Below are 26,101 nucleotides of genomic sequence, written 5' to 3'. Positions count from 1 at the left end.
AACCTCATTTTGGACAGAGTCACTCTTTGGCCCAAGTTATGCAATAAGCATATTGAAATAATTTTAACTTCTGTGTTATCAGCAGAACAAGCTCGATGCAGAAAGAATGGGTCCAGTTTGTTGATAGAAAAAGTAAATCTGTGAATTCATCGGCTACTTCTCTATTCATTCAGAGAGGCAGGTGCACTTTTAGAATTTTAGTATTAGGATACCAACAGCATTGACAAAATTACTCTGTGTCTTAGAGAGAGAAACTCCTGGCCTCCAGGAGACACTCAATGCATTTTTTTTTTTTTTTTTTTATTCCATCTGCTCCTTGGACCCAGAGTAAGCCAAAATGGTAGGCTCTTTTGTAGAATGATCAGTTGTACTTGTGTGTATTGCTCTGAAGGGGGTTTGCACTCACAGTGACAGAGTGCAGTCTCTGTTTTCTTTCCTAGTGCTGAACTATCATGTCAACACTCACTGTTCCTCTGGCCAGGCACGAATCAGTACTCAGCTTATCATGTTTCAGAACAGGTGCATAAACTTTGCTTGAGGGACTTAGCACTCTGGTTTTCCTTTCTCCTTTTTCCAGTAAATATTCCATCATATATGTAGATGAATGTCCTGAAAATCATTAGGAGTTTCCAGAAGTCCCTTGGCTTAAATCTAGTGGTGGATACATGTCAACCTTATTTAGGTAACTTTCAGCTAAACCAAATAGATTCTTTCTTTTGCCCAGCTCAAAGCTGGATATAATTTGCAAGGCTTGGCTACCAGTGCAGACTGAAGTTCTAGGGCATGTTGTTTTGTTGCACTTAAAAGAGATCTAAAATGTACAGAGCAAGGCCCCAGTGGATTTACAGCTAGGTGAGTTAGATGACTACTTAGATCACCACAGTGAAGTGGTGAAAAAATGTTTTTCTCCTTAAGATACTATCATTTAGGGTACCTTGTTTGATTTTTTTTTTTTTGGGGGGGGGGGTGAATGATTTTTTTTCTCCCTTAAATATATTCTTCGTGAGCAAACCTTTAAGGCTCAATCAATTGCAAAAAGCTCTTCTGAAGCATCTCAGTCTCCAAGCAGGCATGATATTGCTAAGAAAGAATTCAGAGGTGCCTGCAGTTATCCTGATGAAAACATTTTCATACTCCTTAATGGGAGGAAAGAAGTTTCTTTCCAGAAAGACAAATTCCAGAAGGTGGATTGGGCAATTCTGAGATTAGGGGTTGTGGTAGTGACAACTTTTCTACTTAATAAAACCAAATTCCCAGAAGATAAGCACTTTCTGACTCTTTCCCAGACGGATCCTTTAAAAGCAGATTTGAACAAATACCTGTTCGTACCATTTACACTGAAAGTAAAGACAGTAGTGCTTTCATTAAAATGCATCAATAATGTGTGTTGTCTGGTTAAAAGATAGTAAATTCAAAGAATACCGTGTTGACATATGGGGAGGAAAAAATTTCTCTTTTATCTGGTATCTAATTAAGGGCAAAATCCTGCGTCGTTGTACCCCTAAAGCTACTAAGGAGTTCACTGGAATTTGAGAGCACACAGTATGCATCATATCTTGTTATGAGGGCCATACAGACCTTAAGTTTAAAAAATTTACAGTAGAAGGGCAATTTGACTGGAAAAAAATTACAATTTTACCCAACATTTATGACATGCAACTTCAAGTAATGTAAGATACCTTTAAACTACATTGTGCATTATCATAAAAAAAACACACTGGCTAGAAATGTTTTCAAACTTTCACTCCCTTTTGATAGCAGGCATTGCTTTCCACTGAGTCCTTTGTGTATTCTGAATGTCTGGAAGCCAAAATATTTTGTTTTAACTCCCACTCTATAGTATTTCCCAGCTGTGTACTTATATGGTGTAATAAAAGGATTTAACAAATGGGAAATAGCAGCTGCATTTGGAAATTCCCTTTGTGCTCCCTCTTCATTTGACAGATTCAGCAATGTGTAACAACTGTAACGTCAGACCTGTAATGACTTATACTGCAAGTATCATATCACCAGCCAATTTGATGTTCCAGTGGGGAGAAGATAAAAAAACCCAAAGATTTCTATAAATTCATATTGCTGAGCTGAAAAGATTATACGTGTGTTTCTGACTGGAACTTAATATAAAAATACCTGGATGTATGGGGTATTTTTGCTGATTGTAGCCCTACTAGAAAATAAAATCTATTTTAGGCTAAAGCCATATCTAATTGCTGCAGTAAACTGTAGGGAAAAGGTTAAAGTTGTACTAAGATAACAGCGAAAGTGTTATGCTTTCACCCATGGATAGTGAGTAACAGGCAAGAGATACAGTCAAATTTTTAGATTGCATCCAAAACTTGTCTCTCTTAGGGCAAAAGACTGAGAGAGGATGAGTGGGGAAACCCAAAAATACTTAATTTTGCTAGATTTAATAGTAACTGAATTGTTGTATCCCAGTAATATGTTAGTTAGACAGGGTGTGCATACACTGAATGAGGGCATCCACATCTTTTTGCTCTACCGTTATTTAGAAGTGAGAGACTGTTACAGGGAACAACTGCAGCAATTCAAGTCTAAAGGATGGGTGTTATTTCCCTATGACTGATGGAAACCAAGCACGTATACATGCACAAATACAGTTAGCTACCTCCAAACCTATGCTATGTTTCCCTGTATGTTTTGTATCATCATTCAGAGACCCCTTGGATTTAGAAATTAATTGTATCTCATTGGATTTTATCTCAAATGGCAACATCAAAATATATTTCATAATTATGTCAAGTCTGTCTTATGTTGACTTCTTGCCAAAAGAGCAAAAGACTTGCTACCTTTCCACTGTGTAGTCTCAGCAGTACTGCGCGCAGATATATAGATGCAGCAGAAAAACTGAAGATTTCTTAATACCACATTTGTTCCTTTGAAACTTTAAATAATTTTAAATCACCAAGTATCAAATTTAACTTTATATAGCTTTAGTAAAGTTACTGGCATCAGGAACACAGAAATAGGTGGTATCCTGAAGGTCTTAATGTTTCGGTGCTTGCTGTCTCTACCTAAAGCAGGCACAATCCTGTTGCTCCTCCCTGCTCCTTGTTATTAACTTCTCATGTTGAAGATTCTTCCCTTTAAGGAAAATAAACTCAGGTGTTTAGGGAAGATCACTGGAAAATGTTTACACATACTAAACACTGTGAATTTGTTGTTATATAAATTCATGGCTTCAAATTCTCAAAAGTTATAGATACAATTACATGTTTTGAAATTTTATTTTTACTTCCTTTATGGGCTGAATATGAACATATAAAATGCACAAATATAAATGCCCTAAACTCTGGCAATTTTGTATCTGCTAAATTGCTCATGCAGCTGTTATTTACATGTACAAATCTGAGTTTTGTGATCATCGAAAGCAATTCTAGTGTGCTTGTGATATTATTTCTGCATGCCAGGTAGTGCATCAGAATTTTTATCTAACTAAAGAGATAAATACCTTCATATATAATTGCATAGATATAAAGTTTTGACTGAAATTAAAGAGTGTGAAAAAGCAGATGGTATGATATTTTTCCATAAAATAAACTTCAGTGAGAAACATATTGCAGAAAAGATAGAATTTTTTTTTTTTTTGAGCATGTTGTTTTGATTCAGAAAGCATTCAGGTATGTGCTTAACTTGACTTTATTAGGACTACTGGCAACTTTAATATTAAGCACATGTCTAAAGGTTTGAAATATCAAGGACTTAGTTTTACTAGCTTTAGCATAAAAAGATGTTTACATTTCACATTAAAAATAATAAAAAATTCCCTAAAATTGTGCAGAATAATGTGCTTAATGGAAGTGGTAAATTACAAAATTGAATTTATTTGAGGAAGAATCAAATTATTGTTCCTGTTGGCATACTTCTTATATTTGTTTTATTTTCATTTTGACATTGTATAATGTTTTTTTTTCCAAATGCACGGTCTGTTTTAAACCTTTCCCTATATTCTAGGGTGAACAGCGTTTTAAATAGAATTAATCATCACCTGAGTTCTTCACAAAAGATTTGCTGTTTTTGTCCATCTAAACTTTTAGTAATTTCTCCTATTTTAATATTTCCTCTTTTTTATGAAGCAATTTCTGAAAACTTTTTAATTCACTTCTGTATATTGACATGAATTTTTTCAAAAGTATAAGCATTAACACATTCTAAATTGTTAATTTTTTTTTTTTTCCTTGGGCAAGAAGGAATCAGGTATGCATGCTGATTAACACACTCCAGTCATTAACATGTGATTATGTGGGCTGCATATTGAGCACCTGCCAAAAGATAAAATCCAGCACTTTACTACATCTGCGCAAGGACTTTTTGCATTTCTTTTGTACTTTGACAGCTCAAGAAAAAACAGACTTTGATATCTTTGTTCAGCATAATAAAACTGTGTACATAAAATATCTTCATGGAGGAAGGAAAGATACTACATATATTTATTTTAATCTTTGAGGCCATGAAAAATCCAGGGACTGAGACTTACACAGCACCAAGTGTAATATGAATCTTCTAATGCACTGTATCACTGACATTCATACACAGTTTACAACATTCCTGCATGTTTATAAGGATTATCTGTTCTGGGATTCAGCCAATGTTATTGTAATTCACAGCAATTTTATGTGATACCTTTATGTCCCATAAATGTCTTGTTTTTATTTCAATCTTCCAAATGTTTCATCAGTGTTTACCTTAAAGAAATACAAGTACTCTATGCAGCAGGCTGGTTTCCTGCATGCATTCCTCTGCAAATGCTAAAAGGGAAACATAAAGCATGTAATATACACCATGTAACTATATACAGAGAAGGATTTTCATGTGCATTCAATATTGGTAAAATATAAAGACAAATTTCATTTCTATATTTACGATAGATCTAGTTATAAGCTGGACGATTAAGATGACCTAATAGAGGGAAGTTGGATATATACAAAGTGATCTGGAATATCCAAGCCACACAGTCCTTGTTTTATTTGGCAGCTTCCGACAAGCGTGCATCACAAAATATGTGTCTTTATTTACCCAAAAGGTAAACAGTGCTAATCAGCTGGGACTGATCACAATGCTTCTTCAGTTTCAGTTTAGATGAAAATGTAAGTCTAAATACTCATTTTGTAAATGGCTGTCCATTACTTGTTCCTTAATAAGAGCATTTAACCAAAGTGCAGGGCATAAAGTCTCAATATTGTGATTTATTACCAAACCTAAACACTGGGAGTTAGGACATATGGTATTTGGATAATTAAGGAAATCCTTAGCATCTAACTCTTACAAAAACACACATGAGTTTATGCATATAATTTGTGGGTGAGTTGATTGCCATATAGAAATGATTTGTCATTGTATTTAAGAATTTTGAGGTGATTTTTCTGTTGTGGAACAGAGCAAAATGCCTGTCAAAGCTGTCCAAAGTGTTGCTTATTTTTAAAGTAGGGTTTAAATCACATAGCTGAAAAACTGTAACCTTCTGAAATCTCTGTACCCAGTGCTGGTTTACCTGGATTGATCTGGTTTACTCCAACAACTGAGTATGAAGGGATTGTTGCAATTAAGTGGTCATACTTTACATGAAGCAAAAAGTCCCTCCCTTTTCCTTCCAAACAGATATTTAGTTTTGCAGTGACCTATTCATAGGACCATACTCATATCACATATGCCTGATTATTATGACGTCTTATTTTTAAACCTTTTATCTAAACTAATTTTCCTTTTTTAAATTTTTTTTTAATTCTCAGTTTAGTATATTATTTCTTGACTTAGAGCTAGTGCTTACTGTTGTATTGTTTCTTGAGGTTTTTTGATGCATCTAAAAGATGAAATACAGGCCTTTTAAAGATTGTATTCAGCCTGTACTTTGGCAGTGAAATCAGTATAAGTTTTATCAGAGTAAATGCTGAGTTAAAGACTTGAGGCTTTATTCCATTACTTGCCATTTGCCCTCCCACTAGCATAATTTGCTGAGACTTAGCAAATGATGTTCTCTCAATAGCTCATAGCAGTCATTCTCAAGCCTTGGATTTAAATAAATCTTTCTTAATAAAACTTTTGTGTTTTTTTTCTTAATCGGATGAGAATTGGAAATGATCACTTAGATTTGTAATTTCTTTTAATTCTGTTTAATTAAATTCCTCAAAATGGGAAACCATATTTAATGTAGTGATTGGAAATGATTTTGTAAACATTTGCTTTCATTATATGTTAACTCCAGACTAGTTCCAAGTGCCAGCATGCCTCTAGTACTTGGAATCAAAACCACTCTGGATATCCAACTTTCCTGGGGTGTTTACATGTGTCCCATTCAATGCAGAGACAGATAAATATCCCTTTATAACAGAAAAGCCTCATCCACATGGAAATAAGCAATTCAGCTAACACATTTTATGTTAGTAATATTTGCTTTCTACTTCTTCTTGGCCATTCATCCTGTGATTTCAGTTGAACTCCTACAGAAACAGTTTTCTCTCTGGCTATTAAGTGGGATTGCAGTCATCAACTTTCAATCAAAGTTGATCACAGTTATTCTTAAATTGCTAACTAACACTCTGACCCTGATTTTGTACAGCCTGCAGTTTCATTTTCTGAGGTTTCCTCTTTTTCTCACCTTCGGAGAGCTTCTCTCTTTGAAACAGGATCTCTCCTCCCTACATGAAACATAAATGCTGCCATTTAAATCTGCAGCCTCGTGCACTCCCCCCGTTTAAGACTCCTGACCAGAGAATCCAGCTCACCAGAATGTTGGTCTGTCCTTAACCCTTATGAGGATACCAAAGAGAGATTTGTCCCACACCAGATCTCCATGCATGATTCTGGTGTCCCCAAACTGAGATGCTGCTTCTCAGCCTCCTAATACAGACCCCCATATTTTCTACTTGGGCCATGTGGAGGAAGGAGCAAGAATATCCAATCTTGCTTTTAACCTGCAGTCTTTTGCCAACAGAATTGTAATTTTGTGCCTGCTCACTCTATTTTGGAAGTGAAAAGACTTCATAAAAGGTGACATAATTCATGATTCAGCTTGCAGGTATTGCTATAAATATTAGCTTCCCAATATGAAAAATGTTGGGTAAACTATCAGTACCTTTATTTGCATCCAGTACTACTCCCTCATTTATTCTGTTAAAACCAAGAGAATCAGTGATGGGAAATGCACTGCTTAAACTGTTAGAATCTAAATATCTAAGAAAATATCTTTTTTACACTAACAAGAAAATTAAGATTATTTTTTCAATCCCTTTTCAGCAGAAACATCTCAGAAAGTATAAGGAATTTCCTTTCTTTGTACAGAAACTATTAGTTCTCTTTTTGAAGAATTTAACCAATGTTACTTGTGAAATTTAGTGAATCTACATGCTAAAATATCATTTTCTCAGAGTAAGAGGCTTACTGAACAATTTATACATCTTATTTAATGTAGCAGTTTTAAAAGAATAATTGTGGCGTGTGAAGAAAATACCATGTTTGTAGTCACAAAGAGTCCTGTCTTTATTTATACCAAGCTGATGCTTGTAATTATTCAGAATTGTTCCTGCTGTTAGCAAAGCTATTCTTGAGTCATTCACAGCAACTCTAAAAGGAGTAGTCAACAGGCCACTCGTTGTTTATACCAGGCCGCCTGGAAAGATAAGACTTTGGACACTGTTGTTGGACCACCTATAATCAAAGAAAATTTGGGATTGGTTAAAGTATACTGTCCTCTAACATGAAAAAGGCCAAGGATAGGCTTAGGAAAGCTTTTACCATATTGTGCTGTAAATCTTAATGTTGTTTTCCCATTAACATATGAGTAGGAAGGTAGGTAAAGGTTTTAGGGGCAAGTAAAAGTATGATTTTATGCATGGGCTATCTATCCCTGAGTGAGTCATGCATAGTATTTTAGTGTCCGTGCCTTGCTAATTTCTGGTTTTCTGTCTTTTGTGCATTCATTTATTTTGCTCAATTTTGTTCACTTTGAAACTTAATCCTTAAATTTTAGTGTCTATATATAGGTATTTAAACTGTTATAATAAGAACATTTTGTCAAAACACTAACCACAGTGAGTGGAATGATCAGTAATAAAATTTGGTCTGTACTAATAGACTGGCAAGAAAATATACACAGGAAAAATGCCATTTATTTACCTTGATATGAAAAACCAGCATTTCAAAAATAGATTCAATTTTGTCCCTGCTGAATAGTAACCAGCTGAAAATAGTGGTCAAGAGTTTCTCTCTTCAGTTGCTGAGGAGTAAGATTTTCTTATTTAATCATCTCTGCAAACAAATACCTCTTCAAATTAAAGCATTTTTATATCTGACATGGTAAGGCAAACAAGAAAGCTTAAGATGCAAAATCATCATATTTTTCTCTAAGCAGTCAGATTTGTGCCTGTTTCTGTGTAATAAGCTGCCTTCAAATTTTATTGTTTGCCAACTGTTAGAGGGCTAGTCTGGAAATGCCTCCATTGTGGTAAGCAAAAATCCCTGTGCCATACCCTTGTGCATTCTGGTACAGGCATAGATAGTTGTTCTACAGTTATCCAGTACTAGTGTGTAAGTGGGAGGATAGTTTTGTAAATCCAGCAAAGGTGTGTAGGGATTCTGAGCAATCTTCGCATGGATCAAACTGAGAAAAAACCCACATTGCTCTGTTATTTGTAGTAAGCAATATGTTTAGCTTACACCATTAGGAGCAAATTACAAACATAGCAGTCCACTCTTTCTGGAAGTAAAAGGTGCTTCAGATGGACATATATTTTGATGCTGACACTTTATTAACATGTTGATGGTTGTTCTATTTCTTGACTGAAAATTTTATTAATCCTAATATCGTCAAAATTAAAAATGTGTAGGTTTTACTGTGACCAAATTTCACCAATCTTGGATGAAGAGGCATACTCTGTGTTAACTCTTTTGTCTATAGACTAAACATTTGTTATTCACCTGATTATAAGATATTTTCCATTTTTTTTCTCCCTCCTTATGTGGAAATCACAGACATCGATGAGAATAGCACACCTTGAACTGTGCACCTTTCAAAGAGAATGTCATGTGTTGAAGACATTACTTCAAGTTTAGACTTAAAAGATCATTTTTACAGAAATACATGAACTTTAAACCTGAGATTTCAGGGATGTGTCAGTTGTCTAGTGTATCGTATAGCTAATGGATGAATTTGGGCACCAGAGTGTGTCCAAATAAGTGAAGTGGACAGTTGTATCAGTCATGTTCTCTTGTTCATTTTTTTATCAAGTTTTACTAGTTATGCTGAAAAAAGTTGGCGTGCATGGGGAATTTTCATCAGTGTCGATGAATTTGATGTTTTGGATTTTGCAAACTGGAATAATTTGAGCTGATCTTGGCTAGGCACTTTCCTTACCTTTACCTCTTCTTCCATGCTCTTGGAAAAAACGTGAAAAAGACCATTAATAGTATCCTTTCTTTTCTCTCTTTTGGTCAAACAAACTGTGACTTTCTTGTTCTGTAAAAGGTGGCTTCATAAAGTTTGTTAAGGATAGGATATCTTTCTTCAGTGAGTCCTCCCACATCCATATTCAAAAGGACCAGGTTCTCCTTTCCCAACCATGAATTCATCAGCTTGTTCTAATATAGGAAGCTTGGTGGTCGTTTTTAATCTGAACTCCAGATTTTCTAGTGAGATTACTTCATACACTAGAGCAAGATGTCCAACAAAAAACTTGTGGAGGTGATGATACCTGTTGTCTCAAACAACATAAATGATCCAAGTAGTCTATTTTCAGAGGATACCTGGGCCATGAGGATGTATTAAGAGGGTCTCTCCGTGCTGCTTACGAATGTCAGTGCAAATACATTTTTGATAGCCAGACCTGCATCTGGTGTATGTGATAGTTGCAGTTTTGGTCATGCAGTGGGGTGAGGTGCTGGGACATAAGTGTGACGTGCCACAACAATTGGTCTGCAAAAGTTTTTAAGATGCACCATGAAAATTAAAATAATTTGTAAATTTGCTGCAACATTTATTTGATTTTCAACAAACGGAATGCCGCAAGAGCAAGTAGCAAGAGCAGATACAGTTGGGTCAACTTTCTAAGGAAAAAAATAAGGAGTACTTCCCTTGCCCCCTAGTGTTGTTTTGATCTGTCTAGTTTGCCATGAATGTGAGGTCAATATAACCTGTTTAGATGGTTGTAATGAAAAGAAAGTTGCCAACAATAGATACATAGCAGTAAAAAATATCTATTCTGAATGTGTAGCAATAAAATTCCTTCTGAAGCCTTTTAAATATTTCATTTTAGCTTCATTTTATTTGTAGGTTATTCACAGACTAATCCAGAATCAAAGAAGACATAAGAATTTGTTTTGTTTCTCGTAGATAATTGTACATGCATCTGATGTAGATTTTTCTAGCTGAGTTCTGCTATTATTATATAAGATATTTACATTGGACTAGTCTACAGTTTTCCCGTTTGCCTATTTAGCCCCTTGAATTCCTTTCAGTTTGTGCAGTTCTTCTGCTGGATCCTCAATAATACTTTTTAATAATTTCTCATTTTAGAAAAAGATGGGGCTCAGAAAGTCATCCTTACTGGGTTTCTTATATTGCCAATTCAGATAATGCACTGCAAATGTATTAGCCATTCGGTGACCCCAATACTACAGCTGTAGGGTTAAACAGAACCAGAAATATTAGGAATGCATTTTATTCTTTTATTTTTGTTCTACATTTTAAATACCCACAACAGTGACAGTATAAAAGAATCTATTAATTGGACAAATCCTCATTCTTGCAAAGGCTGTCATTCTGCTTCCATTCCATAAATCTCTATCATTTGCATGGAGTTTAAACTTGTCTCATCTTCATTATGGATATTGCAGTCTCTTGTGCAAGAAAAAGAAGGATGAATTTGCTGCCTAATGGAGGCAGGACTTGGAGGGTCTTTCATTAGCAGTAAAAGAACATTGTGCTGGACCACATATCCAGCATCCAGATGAGAGACAGGATAGGTTATTAGGAGGAAGAACATTGTTATTTCCACTTGCTCCACAGATTAACCTTATCTTCTTGTTTCGGGGCTAAACAATAGATTTAGTGTTTCTTGCTGAGAGCATGAAAACCCTTGCATTGAACCTGATGAATATGCTTCATGTGCTGTAAAAGGATGTTCTCTCTCGAGAACAGATTCTTTTAAAATTACTAATTACTCTTATACTGTTGTCTTCAAAGGTGAAAATGCCATGCTAAAAAGTATTAATTCTTCATTGAGGAAAGTTATAGAAATTCCAGATCTAAATTTGAAAAATATTTTTCAAATTTTTTTCACCTCTGTGATAAGACCAAGTTTTAAGAAAAATGCAAAGTAGTTTTCAGAAACAAGTAAATATATGAAAGCTTTCCATTTTAAAGATGAACTCATCTTGAATATTGTGCACAATTTTGGTCACCACAATATAAGAAAGGGATTAAGCTGTTAGAGAGTGTCCAAAGGAGGGCCATAAGGATGGTGAAGGGCATTGAGGGGAAGCCGTGTGAGGAGCAACTGAGGACACTTGGTCTGTTCAACCTGGCAAAGAGGAGACTGAGCAGAGACCTCATTGCAGTTTGTCCTGAGGGGAAGAGGAGGGGTAGGCACTGATCTCTTCTCTGTGGTGACCAGTGATAGAACCTGAGACAATGTCCTGAAGTTGTGTCAGGGGAGGTTTAGAATGGATATTAGAAAGAGGTTCTTCATCCAGAGGGTGGCTGGGCACTGGAACAGGCTCCCCAGGGAAGTAGTCACAGCACCAAGCCTGACAGAGTTGAAGAAGCATTTGGATGATACTCTCAGGAATATGGTATGACTCTTGGTGATGGTCCTGTGCAAGGCCAGGAGTTGGAGACTCTATGATCCTTGCGGGTCCCTTCCAACTCAGAATATTCTGTGATTCTGTGAAGAAATTTATCTCTGTACCTGGTCTAAGATATTGTTGTCCTTTGTGATATTTGATTCTTTAATGAATGCAAATGGGTGGAACGAAAAATTCTCTAATGTTTGCTAGATAAAAAAGCAAAGGTAAAGTTTCTGTTCCATGTCACCTCTCTGTTTGTGCTTACAAAATCTCTGTCACTACTGTTGTGTTGACAGGGTGCTGCTACTACTGGGGTGTAATAGAGTCTTCTAGTTCCCTGTCTTAATAAATACTTTTGCAACATCACTGGCAAATGCTGCCTCCTTCTCCAATGACTGTAAGTGTTGTGCTGATCACCTACTGCTGTGCTTGATGACAATGTGTCACCACCACCTTCTACACAGTCTGCAGCCCTGAGTTACTGTGCTTGCTCCTTGTTGGTGTTGCTCCTTCTGTTACATTGCACAACTACTTGATCTGTTCCAGACTGAAGCAAAAATTTATATCTGATGTCGTTGCTGATGGTTAACGCTTTCTAGCCATTCTTCAGACCCTGTTTCAGCTAGGGCATTTCCCAACACAAGTTTCTTCAGTAGGTGGATATTTTCAGCTCATAAAGTAGTAGGAATATTATATTTATGGGGAACACCGTGCATTGGAAGAATGATTTTTGACAACACTATTAATTCGTCTCTTAATTTTTAAATGTATTGCTACTATTATTACTCCTTAATTTTAAAGAAAACGTTTCACAGAATCTAATATACACACTGACATTTCTAGGCTTACCATAAATCAAAAAAAATCATTAGTTCTTTAGCCCAAATGTTTAGCAATCCTAGCCTGGCATTATTAAAAATTAAAATAGAAGAGTAATTTTGGAAAGGAAAGTGTGTGAGAAATTTTTGTGGTTGAGTTTTTGAGGGCAAATTGAAGAATGTGTTCTCTTTTTAGCTGAAATTGTGAAAACAGAGATATAGTGAATGTTGGATCTATTGCTGGGAGAATGGGAAATCTGAGCCAGAGAAGTTCAGGAAGGCTTGACTGTTGGGCAACAATGCAATACTGAGGAGAATTGCATTACTCATTGCTTTTTGATGCCTTTTTTGTTTTTTTCTTCTTCTTGTTGCTGAAATATGCACTATCTATTGACAAGGGAGATTAATTCTTTTTACTTTTATGCTTTTGACTATATAACACCTCTGATACACATAGTCTCAGTACCTATGTATTGGCATACATGACTTGTTCTGTCATAAACTCATTTCCTTGCTCATTCTTGTCTGTGTTGGCCTGAAAGTAACACTTCCTTTTGTATATTAGAAGCATTTTAACCTTAATTCTTAAAAAAAAAGGTTTAATTTAAAGATGAGTGAATGAGCATGGTAAGACACATACCATGCCTTATTTAACTCTGAAGTAGATTCTTGTTCCTCAATCTTTGTTGGCCTAACTCTTTCTCTAGTTTTAAAGTTATGTTGTTTTCCATTAGCTGAGGGTTTATCCAGGAATAATTTGTCCTTGCCTGTACTTTCTCTCTTAGTGCTACATGTATCATCCTTACGTAAGGAACTAAAAAAACCTGTAAAATCTTAACACGTTAATTGTTAAAAAGTGTTGAAGTGGCTGTTCCTGACAAGGAAAATCCCTGATGAAGGAAGATGGCATGAAGTGTGATAGAAGCATGGGGAGCATTGAGCTTAAGGACAAAAGAGCCCTTATGATGCACTGAAACCAAGAAATTCAAATCATAATACTCATTTTAGGAACTGAAGGTTACTAATAAATAATGCTTTCAGCTTTTACCTGTCTGAGATCCTTCTACCGTAAGAGAATAGCCCACGTTTTTACACTGTTTTGTTTCTTTGCAGGAGTCAGAGAGTAATAAGTTATGTTCCCTATATTCCTTCCGAAATACCTCTACCTCACCAAACAAGCCCGACGAAGGAGGTCGTGACCGCAGTGAGTTAATGACCAGTGTTAATTTTGGAACACCGGAACGCCGCAAAGGAAGCTTAGCAGATGTGGTGGACACACTGAAGCAGAAGAAACTAGAAGAAATGACCAGGACTGAGCAAGAAGGTATGTGTTGGAAAAGACTGATACAGTTTCCCTACCCTCAAATCCCATAATTTTTATAGCATAAAGGATGTCTTGGGTATCAAGAGCCATAAAATTGCATGATTGGCAAAGGCTAGGATAAAGTTATTCACAGGTTTCCATGGCAGTGGTAGTTTGAGGTCCTTTAGGGGTTTTAGACAAATATGCCAGTTTTTAAAAGTTTTTAAAGTGTCTTGGTTGTGAGTCAAAGCAGGAATGTTGGATTAGGTGAAAACTCAGCCCTTACTTGAAAGGTTATGATGAATTCTTAACAGGTTGTAGAGTTGTGAGGGGTATTCCTCAGTGGTATTTGTTCTTCTTCTTTTAAAAGATAAATGTTTATTTTAAAAAATAAGAATGAATAAAACACGAGCTGGTTTGTTTTGCCTTAGAAATTCTCATCTTTCATCACCCTAATGACCCAGTGTCTGTAACTAGGAGAATGGGAAACACTTTAAAGTCTAAATCTACATAGTTCTGACCTATGTAGCTAGAACTGTGCAGTCTGCTCAGATATTGTTACAAGTATTAAAACGGAGAGATAAACGACGAAAAATCTTTGAGTGCTGAGATAGTTTATGTATTCAGTCCTCATTTAGATACTTTCATTGACTTTGCTAAGATTTTGGCCATGGCAGGAGCCAACTAGAATGGGAAAGTGAGTTTATCAGTGTAACTGTGCACATGGTCAGGGCCCATCATGAAAATTTCTCTACATGTCAAGTAGAATTAAGTCTTGCTTGGTTCTGCAGTAATACCTTCTAGTCTATTTGCTCATACATGAGTTTGAATCAGTGAAGTTGTGAGAGTAGGAGGCTCTGAAATAGATAAACATGTGGATTCTCTTAGTTATTTTACCAGTGTTACTTTGTGGCATTAAAAATAACCCAGGAAGATTATTTGTAATGTAGCAGAGCCACAAGGCAGTAGAACTTCGTGATTTTTTTTTTTTTTTTAAATATGAAGGAGTTCAGAATTATTTTGACTTCTCAATTTCATGGTATGGTCACAGTGCACCTCAAACAGTGCACTTTAGGTTAGGTTCCCTTGACTCTATGTATCAATGTAGATTTCAATTAAAATTGAAACTGATACAATAATATGCTTAAATATGGGCTAAAATCATGTAGGGATGGAAGTAGGCTTTCATAATTCTTGGCATAATTGTTAAATGCCAGTACATAGATAAATATGTTCTATAGGTATCCTTTCTGAAGCTGGTGAAACATCTCTAAAGAGAGAATGTCCCAGATTCTTTGCTACCATCTGTCTGTTTTCAGCTGTAAAGATCACTCTTTTAAAAATTTCTTAGATTTGGTAGTTAAACTAAGAAAACTATTCTAAATATTACTTTAGCAGAATTGTTTTTTACAGTCAGTAGCAGTCGTTCAACACTCCATACTAATCAAAGGTCTTGGCTCCTACTTTGCTGTGGGAGTATAAAAGTTACTGTTGATTATATTGACACCACTATTCCAGGAGTGTATTGAATGGTGTGCTAATAAAAATGTGCATCAAAAAGTTTAAACACAGTATCTTACTGTATGGATTCAAGCATTTGATAGCTTATTTTTGTATGAATTCTCTAGAATTTTCAACGTTTCCTCTGCATTAGTACACATTAGTTGTTTTAAGAGAGGTATGTGCACAGCAGAGAGATCCTTCTCACTGAGTTGGAACCTTCTGTGCTATATTTTCTCATCAGTTGTGGAATAAAGGTAATTTCTGATCTGTAAAGTAATCTTGCCTTTTATGGACCACATTATACTGGAAAACTATTCTAAAGTCTGCCTGTAAGTTCAAAGGTATTTGACTGTATCTTCATGTTTAGATTAGATATTCCTCACTGTGAGGGTGGTGAGGCACTGGAACAGGTTGTCCAGAGAAGCTGTGGATGCCCCATCCCTGGAAGTGTTCAAGGCCAGGTTGCATGGAGTTCTGAGAACTCTGGTCTAGTGAAAAGTGTTTCTGCCTATGGCAGTTGAGTTGGAATTAGATGATCTTCAAGGTCCCTTCCAACCCAAGCTGTTCTATGAAGTTATGTTAAGAACTTAACTATGTTAAGTTCTTCTCAGTTTATCCAGCATTTTCTGTAGAAATTCTGTAGAATTCTTATAGCAGATTTGAATACTTATTTCAGAATTCAGAGGTTTCTCTGAATTAAAAAGAAGTAAATTCTCCATACTTGTTTGATTAAAATAAAATAATATTTTAAGAATTTTAAGAGAATGAACTTGTTTTAACTCTGTGCAGAGTCAGTTGGAGAAATAAGATCTGAGATTGTGAAATTGTTTTGCCATCTGATAGTGTCTTTTAAACAACCTAATTAATAGCCTGATCACACATATACTACATATGACACTCTTTAACACCTACGTTTTAAAATATGTTTCTGTGCAGTTCTTTTCTTAAAATGGTACACAACCAATGCAGCTGAGCTCTTAGTGTACTAAGTTCTGATCTGTCACAAAATTCCTTACCTGAATGAAAAAACACCTGCTGATTTTTTAGCAAAGAGAGAGCATATTATATATTGCTTTAATGAATGGAATGGGGAAAAAGATGTGTGTTTCCATTGTATACTATTGTGTGAGGCTTTAAGTCTTCCATGACTCCTTTAAAAAAATTTAGTAGTTCATGTGAGCCTCTTTTGTAGAGATGACCATTGATGTAGCTGTGGAATTTGGGCTAATGTACAGTCATATGTCAAATTAATTGTAGAGTTAGAAGTGGAGTAAAGAACTCGAGCATTCCAGTCGTCGGATCTAACCCCCATGCCAGTGCAGCAAAAAGTCTCTTTTAATATTATTATATAGTCACTTTCTGGTCCATCTTCAGGATCTGAATTTGAGTAATATGACTTGCTGGGGTTAAATACTTAAATATTTTATGGTATACATTCAGATATTAGGTGTCTGTTATGCTTGTATATACTACTTATGGTCTCCACTGTACCTCATTACATTGAAAAAGAAATATATACTGAAAGATTTTATCACGTCTAAATAGATATATTTAATCAGAGTCCTTTGGCTTCTGAAAACAAGTTGTCTGATGAGAATTTCATCTGAGCAGCTGTGACTGAGGAGGTCAACAGGCATTGCCTAAGAGAATATGGCCCAGCTGGCTAAATCTGGTTGTTGTAGTGATTTAAATGGTCAAGTGCTGCTTGTAATCCAGGACCGTCTGTTTGTAAAGGGAAGAGTGAGTGCTTCAGCATAATGTACAGCTGTTTTAATCTCTCTTTAATAATAGTGCTTCAGCCAGTGTCATGTCTTGTGTATGGTACTGGGAACATGAGCGCCTCATACAGGAAGGTACATACCTTGGATATGTTTTTAGCATTATTTGGAGTCTGAACAAAGATTACCAACATCACAGCATAAATAACTTTTTTTTTTTTGACTTCGAGGTCCAGTATTTGCATTTTTTTGTACATTTAGGCGTTCCTGTGTCTTAATTGGTAATGATTTGGAAATGAGAAAATTGATGAGAATGTTGTAATTGAAAAAGGAAAGAATGCTACAAATGTTTAGAGTTAATTTGAGTATGTAAAGACTTTGCTGACTTGTGTTCTCATAAGACAGAAGAGGTCAGAAATGAACAGGTGTCTAATTTAATCAACAAGACCAGACTCTAGGGCCTCTTGGATAACTAGTATATTCGTCTTGGTTTTTCTGTGAGCAGAAGGGTTGTTTTAGTGTTTTTTTTTTCCTTTGGAAGTATCCTCCAGTACAATCAAGTATTAAACCTCTATACAGCTCAAATGAAGAGTTTGTTAGATGGTATGGTCTTACTGCTTCTTTCCCTTTCTATCCCCCTTCACTAAAAAACTTTTCTTTTTGAATATTGCTTATATTACTTTTGTGAGACAGATTTACAGCCTGGGCTGCCTGAATTCTAGTCTGAGAATTGGCTTCCAGACAACTATCCTACTGTACTTCATCATAAGCCTCTAGGAGCAATAATTAGTAGTACACATCTTGTCTGTAGCTAGGAGAGCAGATTTCCCCCTTTCAGATCTGGAATGCTAGGTTGGCAGGTCAGCTGGCACTTCTGAGCTGGAAACTGGGCATGTCATTTCTGCTAAGTGCTAAGCCCTCATTACTCAGGGCCTGGATTCCTAATTCACTTTTGACCTTGATTCTGAGCAATGTATACAGTATCATTTTTCAACCAAGTTCAGTTCACAATTCTAGCAGAAGCTTTTTATAAAGTGCTTCCCATTCTTATTTCCTCCTTGAAGACCATAGTTGAACGTTCAGTGATCAAAGATTTTTATGTGTGCATGTTGGAATAATGAACATCTATATAAAGAGTAGTATATTCATAAATTTCCATCTATTCTCTGTCATGTGCACCTGTTTGTACTCTCTCTCTATGGGTGGATATATGTAACTCATAGTCATATATAATATGTCTAAAGATATCTAAATTAAAAATTAAGGGTTCACATGTATTAATAATTTTATATGCAGTAGGGAAAAATCTTACTGCAATACTCACTAGTGATGGTTTTTCTGATTTTTTGTTATTTTTTTTTTCCTCCAGCTTCATCAGTTAATAATAATTGAAAATTTTTTGTTATATTGACTTAAAATAGACACTTCCCCTATAAAATGTTCTATTATTCCAGTAAGGACAGTATACTCAATTATTGCACACACAAATATGTACGTATTTCCTGTTAATTTATTTGGGAATGAAGAAACTTAAACTTTCCCAAACTGTGTTTTATAAGTGGACATTTTGGTTGTAATTTTGATTGTAATTTTATGCAGGGTTGTTTAGTTGTTGTTGTTGTTATTATTGAAGTTTTGTTTGGGTTTTTGTTATTGTTGTTTTGAGTTCTTTTTTAATGGAATCTGTGCATATTATATTAAATGAATGGAGAGTTTCTGGTTTGTATTCTTAGTTTTAAGCCTGCCACAGCTGAGAACAGAAAGTGTTCAGACATATACAAACATATACTTGGTTTTAGTATAGTTTTTAGCATAACCTTTGTGGACAGCACATGTCAGGAGTTCTCCTTTGTGGATCAGTCTTAGAAGTGAACTGTTGACCATTTGTGGTCTGTGAATATTTTTAAATGTTCACAGAGATTTAAATTTTTACAGAGGTTTAATTCAAGTTACCTGTCTTGTGGTGTGCTGTATACCCATATTTTCTACTGACAGTCATGATCCCTGGCTCTCCTAATACACTTGGCATTTATAGACCCTTGTTCTGTTCTTTTTTATTTTTTTTTTATGGCTACAGATATTTTGTTCTCTTTCAAGACTTTAAAAATGTTGCTGTGTTTTGCTATTAGGATTATCCAAAGTTAAAATGGTTAAAAATGAGTTAATACTACTGTTTTCTTTTTTTTTGTGATATCTATTGAATTTACAAATGACAACTGGCATTCCTCTCAGCTAGAAACAAGCCCTTTGGATATTAAAAACCCCACCCTCTTTGAACTTCTTTCATCACCTTTGAAAAACCTTGCCATATCTGCTAGGTACCACTCTCATTGTGTTTCCTTTTTCTTCTTAAAAATCAATTTTGCTAAGCAAATTCAGAATCAGTTATGTATATGGTTAATTTAATACTTATCTTTTATTTGCTATTTTTAGAAGCCATATATAATGACATCTAAGATGAAGAATTTTTCTTCTAGACTCCAAACATGCTTCCAAAAGCCCAAAGGTCCACACAATAAATAGATGACTCGGATCAAGTTAAAGGAGAGATATGAAACACATTTTCCTAAATCACTGTTTACTTCAATTACTTACCTCTTTACCAAATAATTAAATGCAACTTACTGTTTCTCTCTCTCTCTTTCTTTTTTTTAAATCCAATTACCTTGGTAAAAGCACATTGATTACTCTTTTTCCTTGCAATATATACTGCTGTTTTAGAAAAAGACATTCTTTTATTTATAGATGTTTTATAAATCATAAAATTTCTAAGAATTCATTTATTGAAATGTATAGTGAATTCCAATATCTTAATATGTGAAATTAAAATAATTTAAGACTTTTTAGGAACATTACCACAAAGAAAGTGTTTTATAGGGTTATTTTCTGGTAACTAAAAGAATTTGCAGCTTTTTTTTTCATTCTATCTGTTGTATTTGATTTTTCCATCAAAAATTAATTCTGTTAAATTTTATTGAAATTTTAATGAAATTTAGAATGCAATATATGTTTAAATATTTCTTTTTTGCAATGACAGACCCAGTATGTGTAATCATACTGTATCTGGTCATTAATATTTTGTCTCATATTTTTATTTATCATTCTAGGTTTGTGAGGATTTATGCATTTTTAATTTTTTTACTTTCTCATATTCTTTAAGTCTTTCAGAGTACTGTTTTGTGATTAAATGCTATCTCACAAATTTTATTTAAGAAAGTGGCACGTATTGTCATCTTTCCACCTTATCTTTGCATTTATTTTCTGGCTGCCTGCACTAGAGTCTTACCCAGTGCATTTGAGCATCTAGTCATTACTCAAAAGTTCTGTGTTGATATAGTAATTTTTCAGTACTTTTCAATATGTTTAATGCTACATTTGGAAACTTCCCTTCAGGTTTCTTTGTTCTGAAATTCATTCATGGCACACAAAAACGGGATAGTACAGACTTTTACATAGGTATCATGAAGAATGAGACCTACATGAATACGTTGATAGATTGTATAGATCATCTGTTTTGCTTTAAGGTTTTCATGTCCCTTCCATTCTTAGATCTTATTCAGCATCATCATCAAGAATCTAGTTAGTCTGATAGTAGCCATGTGAGAACTTGTCAGGCAAAAATACACCTTATTACTCTCAGGCAGTTACCTAGGTGTAGGACCGATGGGATTTTATGGAGCTTCTACTTTTCTTGAGGTTCAGTTTCCCAATGCAGGTTGTTCCTCTGCATATCTACAACATTGCTGCTTTTACAACTTTTTGAGTTGATCGTATTGAATCCTGATGGGGAAAGAGTCTGACATTCAGGACTCAATTCTAACTATGCAAATTCTTTATTTTTGGGTAGATAATTGCTCTCACCATTTTGAGATGCTTACATCACATTGAAAAAATGTCTTTATTCAACCCAGAATATTTGAGATGAGTAAAATCCTTTTCATTAGAACAAATGAGCCTTCACCCTTTTCTCATTTTCTCTGAATTTGAACTGTAGACCAGGACAGATTACACTGAAAAGGGCTGAAATATTCTCAGTGCCAGCATCTACTGACCACTCCAACCAGTTCTTCCCCAGCGACTGTGTTTTCTAATGTCTTACCTTCAGGAATCATCTCACCTTTTCTTTTTATTTAATCCCACTCTACACATTTTATTGTGTGACAAATTGTGTCCATGCTTTCATTTTATACAATTTTCTGTGCTATGCTACTCCACACTTTTGTCTCCTTTTTAGACATGGTAAAACATCTGCTATCTATACACTATTTATATGATATTAGTATTGTGAAAGCATTATTAAAATAGCATATCTTAAAAACCATCTTTTTCCTGGGGGGAGTAAGAAGGGCAAGTTCAGTGTGAATAGGTACAACTGACACTGAGCTCTGTGGTAAAGAATGTGAGTGAGTAAATAGCTGTAAAAATATGGTGAGTTGCTTCAGTTGCATGATCTTGGCAGCAGAAATATAGATTCAAACTTCATTGGTTTCTGATGTACTGTGACACAAGAAATGTTATGATCAGATCATGCTTTAAAATGGCAATTGAAATACATTTTGTAACCATCAGGTTAATAGTAGGGACTAGACTGCAATACTTCCCTTGCTAAAATTGCTAATGTAAATATAAAAGTACAAGGGAAAAATGGGACTCACACATGGCTGATCTTGTATGCCATTGTATTTTCCAAGTTCTGTAAGGTGAATGACCTCAGATTTCTTTGGTGATGAACTTTAGTTTTAGTTGGTTTTATTTGCTTTGCCATTCCTGCTGGTTTGCAACAGGGCCTAAAAGTGCTTTAAGTGCTTGTGACTGGGGTAATGAATGAAAATATCTTTCCAGCACTGAGAGTATTGCATTAGACTGAATAGTCACCTTACTTGTAAAAGCACTATTAGAGAAGGGCAGCTGTAAGTAAGGATAACGATTTGTGTCCAGTGCTTATTTACTGAAAATTGTAAATGTATTATTTATTGAGAGCTCTCCAGACAGTCCTTGTCAGAATAAAAATGTCAACTCTAAGCAAAACGTTATAATACATAATAAAAATGCTAGGTACACACTTTAGAGATACAGCTAATTAGATCTGCTTTTCTTAAAGAAATGACAGTAAAAATGCTCAGCAGCATATACATTTTAAATGCTGATATATTCCTTATTTTTCTATACCGTATTTGGTTTAGATACCTTGTCATTATTTAAAAATAATTTTGACAACTTTATTTGGTTGCCACAAGAGAGACAGAGGTACTTACTCCCAGGCTTCACGAGGCGGCTGCATGCTCAGGCTGTCTTGTTCATCTAATGGAGAGAGCAGCTACTTTTACCTCTGTCTTTTATTCTGAAACTCCAATATGCCACTTCTTTCGTGAGGGAAACCTGCCTCCAGTGGAAGCAACAAACAACTATTAAGATCAGTCTTCAGCCATGCTAATTAACCCCAAATAATATTGTGTTAAAGAGGCTAGATTCATTCAACATCACTGTTACTTTTGTGTATTATTAAATATGAGTAGGAATTAATGAGAAAAAAAGTAGTTATTTTTTTAAATTTAAGTATTTTATTTAAGTATTTTTAGGCATTTTTATTTTGTCGGAAATTTGCAATGGGAAGAATATGAGCTTAAAAAAATTTGGAAATCTGCTAGAGTGTTTTATAGTGTGAGGGAGGGACTTGGCTTTTGAATTTATCCTTTTTACAAAGAACTGCTCAGTTCAGCACCATAAAATTTAGGATGTCATCATTAAAAGCAACTTTCTTCTCTCAAGTATATCAGCCAATATGAGAAAGAACCTTACGGTGTTTATTTTAGTGAAAACATATCTATGTTCTCCTACACTCAGTTTACTGTGGGTTCCATAGAATCACAGAATCACAAAGTGGCTGGGTGAGAAGGCACTGTCCAACCCCTCTGTGCAGAGCACAATCGCCTAGAACAGGTTGTTTAGAGACATGTCCCATCAGTTTTTGTATATCTCCAAGGATGAAAACCCCTCAACCTGTTCAGTGTTTGGTCATCCTTACAATAAGAAATATTTTTCTTATGTTTCAAGGGAATTTCCTGTATTTCTATTTGTTCCCTTTACCTCCGAGGCTGTCATTGGGCACCACTGAGAAGAGCATGGATCTGCCTTTGTTACTCCTGCCATCAGATATTTGTATGTTATCCCCTGGAGCCTGCTCTTTTCCAGCCTAAACACTTATGGTGCTCTCAGCCCCTCTTCATATGAGGGATGCTCCAGTCAGCTGTTTGCCTCGTGGCCCATTCTTCGAGTCTCTTCAGTATGCCCATGTCTTTCTTGAACTGGGGAACCCAGAAGTGGACACAGCACCCAAAATGTGATCTCCAGTATGTTTTATTTTAAAAACACTGGTTCTACAGTGTAGGACTGAGCTGGTGCCCTTAGATCCAAGAGGGGCTTTATCAAAAACTTCAGTGGTGTGTACTCAAGCCCTGGCTATATAATTTGAGTTTCCAGCCTGTCTGTGCGCTCTTCCTTCCTGGCGTGTAACTGATGAGTGCAAAGTGAAAACCAAGAATAAAAACATAATTCAGTGTTCTTAACTACATATTTCTCCACTTCATAAATGTGTTTTGGATTGTGAGGAATCCTCCTAATTCTCATTTGTAGCCAGGCTTCTTCCTTGTTTACTCATTGGCATATTGATCTCCAAAATGAAGCAAGAGTTTATGGTGGTTAATGTGTCAAAGCCTCCCACTTCTATCTTGCTTTAATAACTTAAAGAAGTGGTGGTGTTTTTGTAAAGTTCAAACTGTGATATTCTTGAAAAAAAAAGTGCAGTAGTCCTTGTTAAGTATAGTCTTGAGGGCAAGTACTGTGTAAACATCTGCCGAGAGCTCCTGTTAGCATTGCTCTGTCCTGACTAGCAGCTCTCACTCTGTTGCAGTCTTGGGTCGGTCCTTAACATGGGCTGCCAATCAGTAAAGCTGTGCCAAAATGTCTTGTTCTACAGCCTAGCATTTTGGAATGTATCTAATAGCTGTTTTCTTTTATTAATCATAATATATTTTTAGTTTTACTTACATAGGTGCCCAGAGTTCCTGGGCACAGTGCCCTATGTATGAATGGCTGTTTATTTTCATCTTCCTTTTTGTTAACTGTTTTACTTAATGCTTTACATAACCATTTGCCATATTTCGACATGAAGCTACAATGCACTGCTGCCTGCTCACATTTCTTAAAGAACTTGATGTGACAACACCCTCTACAGTAAATCATGATCTTCACTGAACCTAAAAAAACCCATCTTGAATACTCTTCTGTCTTTTTATTTGTTTGAAAATGTTGAAGAGAGCAGGCTCTTTCACCCATCTGGAAGAAGTCTGAACACTACAGCCTAGAGAGCCTGTAGTTGCACCAAAACCTTTGAGGGCTCTGTACTGAATTTCTTAGTCCAACACCACCTTAAGAATGAATTCTGTTTGCATTTATAGCTGCGCTGTATGTGTCGCGGGATATGCATGAGGACAGGATTCTGTTCTTCCTACTCTATCTTAAAATTTACCTGCATATTCAATATTTAAAACAGCTCTGCTTCTCAGTGTAGGTCTAAGCAGTCCTTATCATATCTTAAATATGTAACAAGCAGATTACTTTTAAATATTTACAGTGAAACAAAAACTAACACATCGGGCAGAGGTTTGTTAAAATGTCAGAAGAACTTGCCGTAGTGAAAAATAAATATTGAACCAAGTTTATTCCTGAGGTAACTTTATTAATTTCAATGGAATTACTGCAGGAGTAGTTCTGGAAAAAATCTGCGTAGATTTTATATCATAATTTTAGTATTTTGTTGCAGAACTTTGAATAGCCCAGAAATAATTTTATAGATCTGGCATGCACACGCATCACTGAGTAAAATAAGATTCCTTTGCTTCAGTTTCTGTTCCCTCTGTGGACTGTTTGTGTTTTTAGCTGTTTAAATGTGGTTGTTGCAGCTTTGTTAATAGGGTTTGTTACATCTGCAGTTATACTTGTAATTAAAAATTTAGTTGGAGCATTGGTTCCACTAGGTTTCAGTGTATCTGGTGTTTCTGTGATATAATGACTAGACAGAGAATCATGTCTGTTGCCCTTTTGTGTCTGTGTATCAGGTAACACAACAGACAGTGGCCAGACATATGACCTCAAAAATCAAACCAATTTGTTAATGAACTAACAAGGCAATGTAATAAGCATCTCTATTCAGTCATTTTCCTCAGCTTTCAGTTATTCCTTAGAGCAAGAGTAGTTAGTGCTGTATCAACAAATTATTTGATGACAATAATTTGGCTGATGAGAATACAAGGAAAAAGCCACAATCTAATTAGAAAACACTGTATATTAGGTGGCAAAATGTGGCTAATGTTTTATCTCTAATTGTAAAACTGCAATTTGCGACTTTCGGTAGTTAACGGTTTTTACACCCCCCCCCTCCCCTCCTTCTTTCTGCAGAGAAAAATCATTAAAAAAAAAGGCCAAAAAGAGACTACAGGATTTGAAACACAGTGGCCCTGAAGTGATGGGAAAATGGCCAAGGTGTCACAGCTAATTTCTGACCCTGCTTTATGAGTTCTGCTGTTCCTTATTCCCCTTGTCAGTCTGTGAATCCCTGAGGCTGTACACACTGGCCTAACATCACTCAACTCCGGTTTTATATCCTCTTTTAATAATGTTGAGTCTATTCTGTCCAACTTTGATTCAGACAACCTGCTTGTCTTGAAAAAGTGATATATTTAATCAGTGGCTCTGTCTCCAGCATAGCTCCCACTGCGTGAGACTAGAGCCAAAGAGTAGTGCAGTGGCCTGTCACTTCTGTTTGAATAGGTAATGTGGAGCCGCTCAGCCGAAGAGACAGGAGCTGGAACTGCTTGTTAGGACACATGATCAAAAGCCACTCTCTGCTTTCTGCCAATCAAGCCTCATGTCGCCTTGTGGGGCAGACATTAAATAGATTTTTC

General features: G+C 35.6%; 1 protein-coding gene across 13 annotated transcripts in view; it reads left to right on the top strand.

The window, feature by feature from the left end:
* The window catches only part of SOX6 (SRY-box 6), a 379,857-nt gene that overhangs the window by 149,280 nt on the left and 204,476 nt on the right, over positions 1 to 26,101 (top strand). For all 13 annotated transcript variants that reach the window (XM_027651062.1, XM_027651061.1, XM_027651063.1 and 10 more), the window contains one exon: positions 13,728 to 13,938. In XM_027651062.1, coding sequence (XP_027506863.1) covers positions 13,728 to 13,938 — 211 coding nt within the window. The remainder of the gene's footprint in view (positions 1 to 13,727; positions 13,939 to 26,101) is intronic.

The sequence above is a fragment of the Corapipo altera genome, unplaced genomic scaffold (genome assembly GCF_003945725.1).
Source record: "Corapipo altera isolate COAL_440 unplaced genomic scaffold, ASM394572v1 78, whole genome shotgun sequence".
Classification (NCBI taxonomy): Eukaryota; Metazoa; Chordata; class Aves; order Passeriformes; family Pipridae; genus Corapipo; species Corapipo altera.
This window is presented reverse-complemented; position numbering and strand designations above follow the sequence as displayed.